Source organism: Chaetura pelagica, unplaced genomic scaffold (assembly GCF_000747805.2).
Source record: "Chaetura pelagica isolate M959 unplaced genomic scaffold, ChaPel_1.0 scaffold9, whole genome shotgun sequence".
NCBI lineage: Eukaryota > Metazoa > Chordata > Aves > Apodiformes > Apodidae > Chaetura > Chaetura pelagica.
The window spans coordinates 667,965-669,949 of record NW_009954494.1 but is presented as its reverse complement, the minus strand read 5'-3'; the positions used below and the strand labels follow the sequence as shown (position 1 = coordinate 669,949).

Below are 1,985 nucleotides of genomic sequence, written 5' to 3'. Positions count from 1 at the left end.
CTTCCATGAAGATGTTTGTAGATGCCTTCAGTAAGCAAGTGTTTGATAGTAAAGAGAGCTTGTCAACTGCGGCAGAGTGTGTCAAGGTAAGAGGGTCCAAGGAGGGCGGTGTGACATGATGGCCAAAACGAAGGCTGCAAAGCTTGTAAATACTCTTTTCTTGACCCTAGGTTGGTTGTTGACTCCTCAGTGGTTTCCTGCGTTAAAAGGTTAATACTCAGTTGTGGTTGGTTTGGTTGTTTTCAGTTTAACAGAGGAAAGCATTAAGATGAAAACACACAGCAAGAATAACCCAGCCTTTTATCAGAAACGCAAAATATGTTTATTCTAAATTTGCCTTTATCCAGTCAGAGGCTCTAAAATTCTGAATTATGAGTATTTTGAAGACTTTTTTGTTTGTTTTCCAAGCCTGTCCTGGACCGCATTTCCATAATTTTTTGCAAGACTAACTTTTTCATGTTACGGTTTCTTTCAGCTGCTAATGGTGAAAGAAACAAAACAAAAAAAAGTGTGTCTGTGGCAGTTGTAATGTAATTGTCCAGAGTATTTGTTACAAACTGGGTTTATTTTTTAGTTATTAATTTCTCACTAAAAAGGAATTTTGTTAGCAGGTGAAATAAGCAAAGCATGATTAACACTTCCCTGTTTCCTGAGAATTACAGATTTGGTGAATGTGTAAGATGTAAAGGGGTCCTGCATGCTAATAACATCCTTTGTTTTTGTTCATACCCAAGGTAGCTAAAGAGCACTGCAAGCAGCTTAGTGAGATTGGACTGGATCTCACCTTCATCATTCATGCCCTTCTGGTGAAGGATATCAAAGGTGCTTTACAGAGCTACAAGGATATCATCATCGAGGCCACCAAGCACCGCAACTCCGAGGAGATGTGGAGAAGGATGAACCTAATGACTCCAGAGGCGTTGGGGAAACTCAGGGAGGAGATGAGGAGCTGCGGGGTAGGCAATTTTGACCAATACACGGGTGATGACTGCTGGGTCAACCTGAGCTACACTGTAGTAGCTTTCACTAAGCAGACTATGGCCTTCTTGGAGGAAGCGTTAAAGCTTTATTTTCCAGAGCTGCATATGGTTCTTCTGGAGAGCCTTGTGGAAATCATCCTAGTGGCTGTGCAGCATGTTGATTACAGTTTACGATGTGAACAGGACCCTGAGAAGAAAGCATTCATTAGGCAGAATGCATCCTTCCTGTATGAAACTGTCCTTCCTGTTGTGGAAAAAAGATTTGAGGAAGGAGTTGGAAAGCCAGCCAAGCAGCTACAGGATCTGAGAAATGCTTCAAGATTGATGCGCATAAATCCAGAAAGTACCACCTCTGTGGTGTGAAGTGACCTAACTGTTCTTAGGAACAGAGTGTGAAAGCACTTACTGAAAATGTCGTATATTGAATATATGAACGACATGGGTTTTTTTGAGTAGTCCTTAAAAAATATCTATCTGCTGCATTAAAGAAGCTGAAAACTTACAATCAAATCCTGCAGGGATGTGATGCTTTTCTTGGCGGATGGAGGGCAGGGGAATGAGAAGTAAGGTGCAGGTCACAAGTCCTTGTGCAGCATATCCTCTAAGAATGGCTTGTGTAGTGTTTGTGACTTGAGAAATACTATAACATACAATTTTCAGCCAAATGTTTGTCAAAGTCTTAAACAAATGTACACCATGTGGCAGGAAAAGATCTGTTTTCATCGTGTCACTGTAGGAATTCTTTTTTAACAGTGTCCTGGTAGGAGGGGAAGTGCTGAAACACTCCCAGGGTGTGGTAATTCGGTGAGGCACGTCCACCATCCCCATGTGAGTCAGCACTGCAGATAAATGGCTTAGATTCACACAGTCTGGTTTGTTTGCTAGCAATGCTGACTATTCCGTTTCTCCAGCATTGAAATTCTCTTGATTCATTTGGAGGCAGCCCTAAATTAAAACATGTTTTTATATAGGTTTTTGTGTTTTTGTGAAAGGGCTTCTTCTATT

At 41.2% G+C, this 1,985-nt stretch overlaps 1 protein-coding gene across 1 annotated transcript in view; it reads left to right on the top strand.

Moving 5' to 3' along the window:
- Nucleotides 1-1,658, top strand: part of EXOC8 (exocyst complex component 8) — a 3,795-nt gene extending 2,137 nt beyond the window's left edge. Inside the window, 2 exon segments of the mRNA XM_010004548.1 lie at nucleotides 1-86; nucleotides 735-1,658. The exon segment at nucleotides 1-86 is cut by the window's left edge and continues 20 nt beyond it. Of these exon segments, the coding sequence (XP_010002850.1) occupies nucleotides 1-86; nucleotides 735-1,343 (695 nt within the window). The 3' untranslated portion in view covers nucleotides 1,344-1,658.
- Nucleotides 1,659-1,985: the final 327 nt, after the last annotated feature.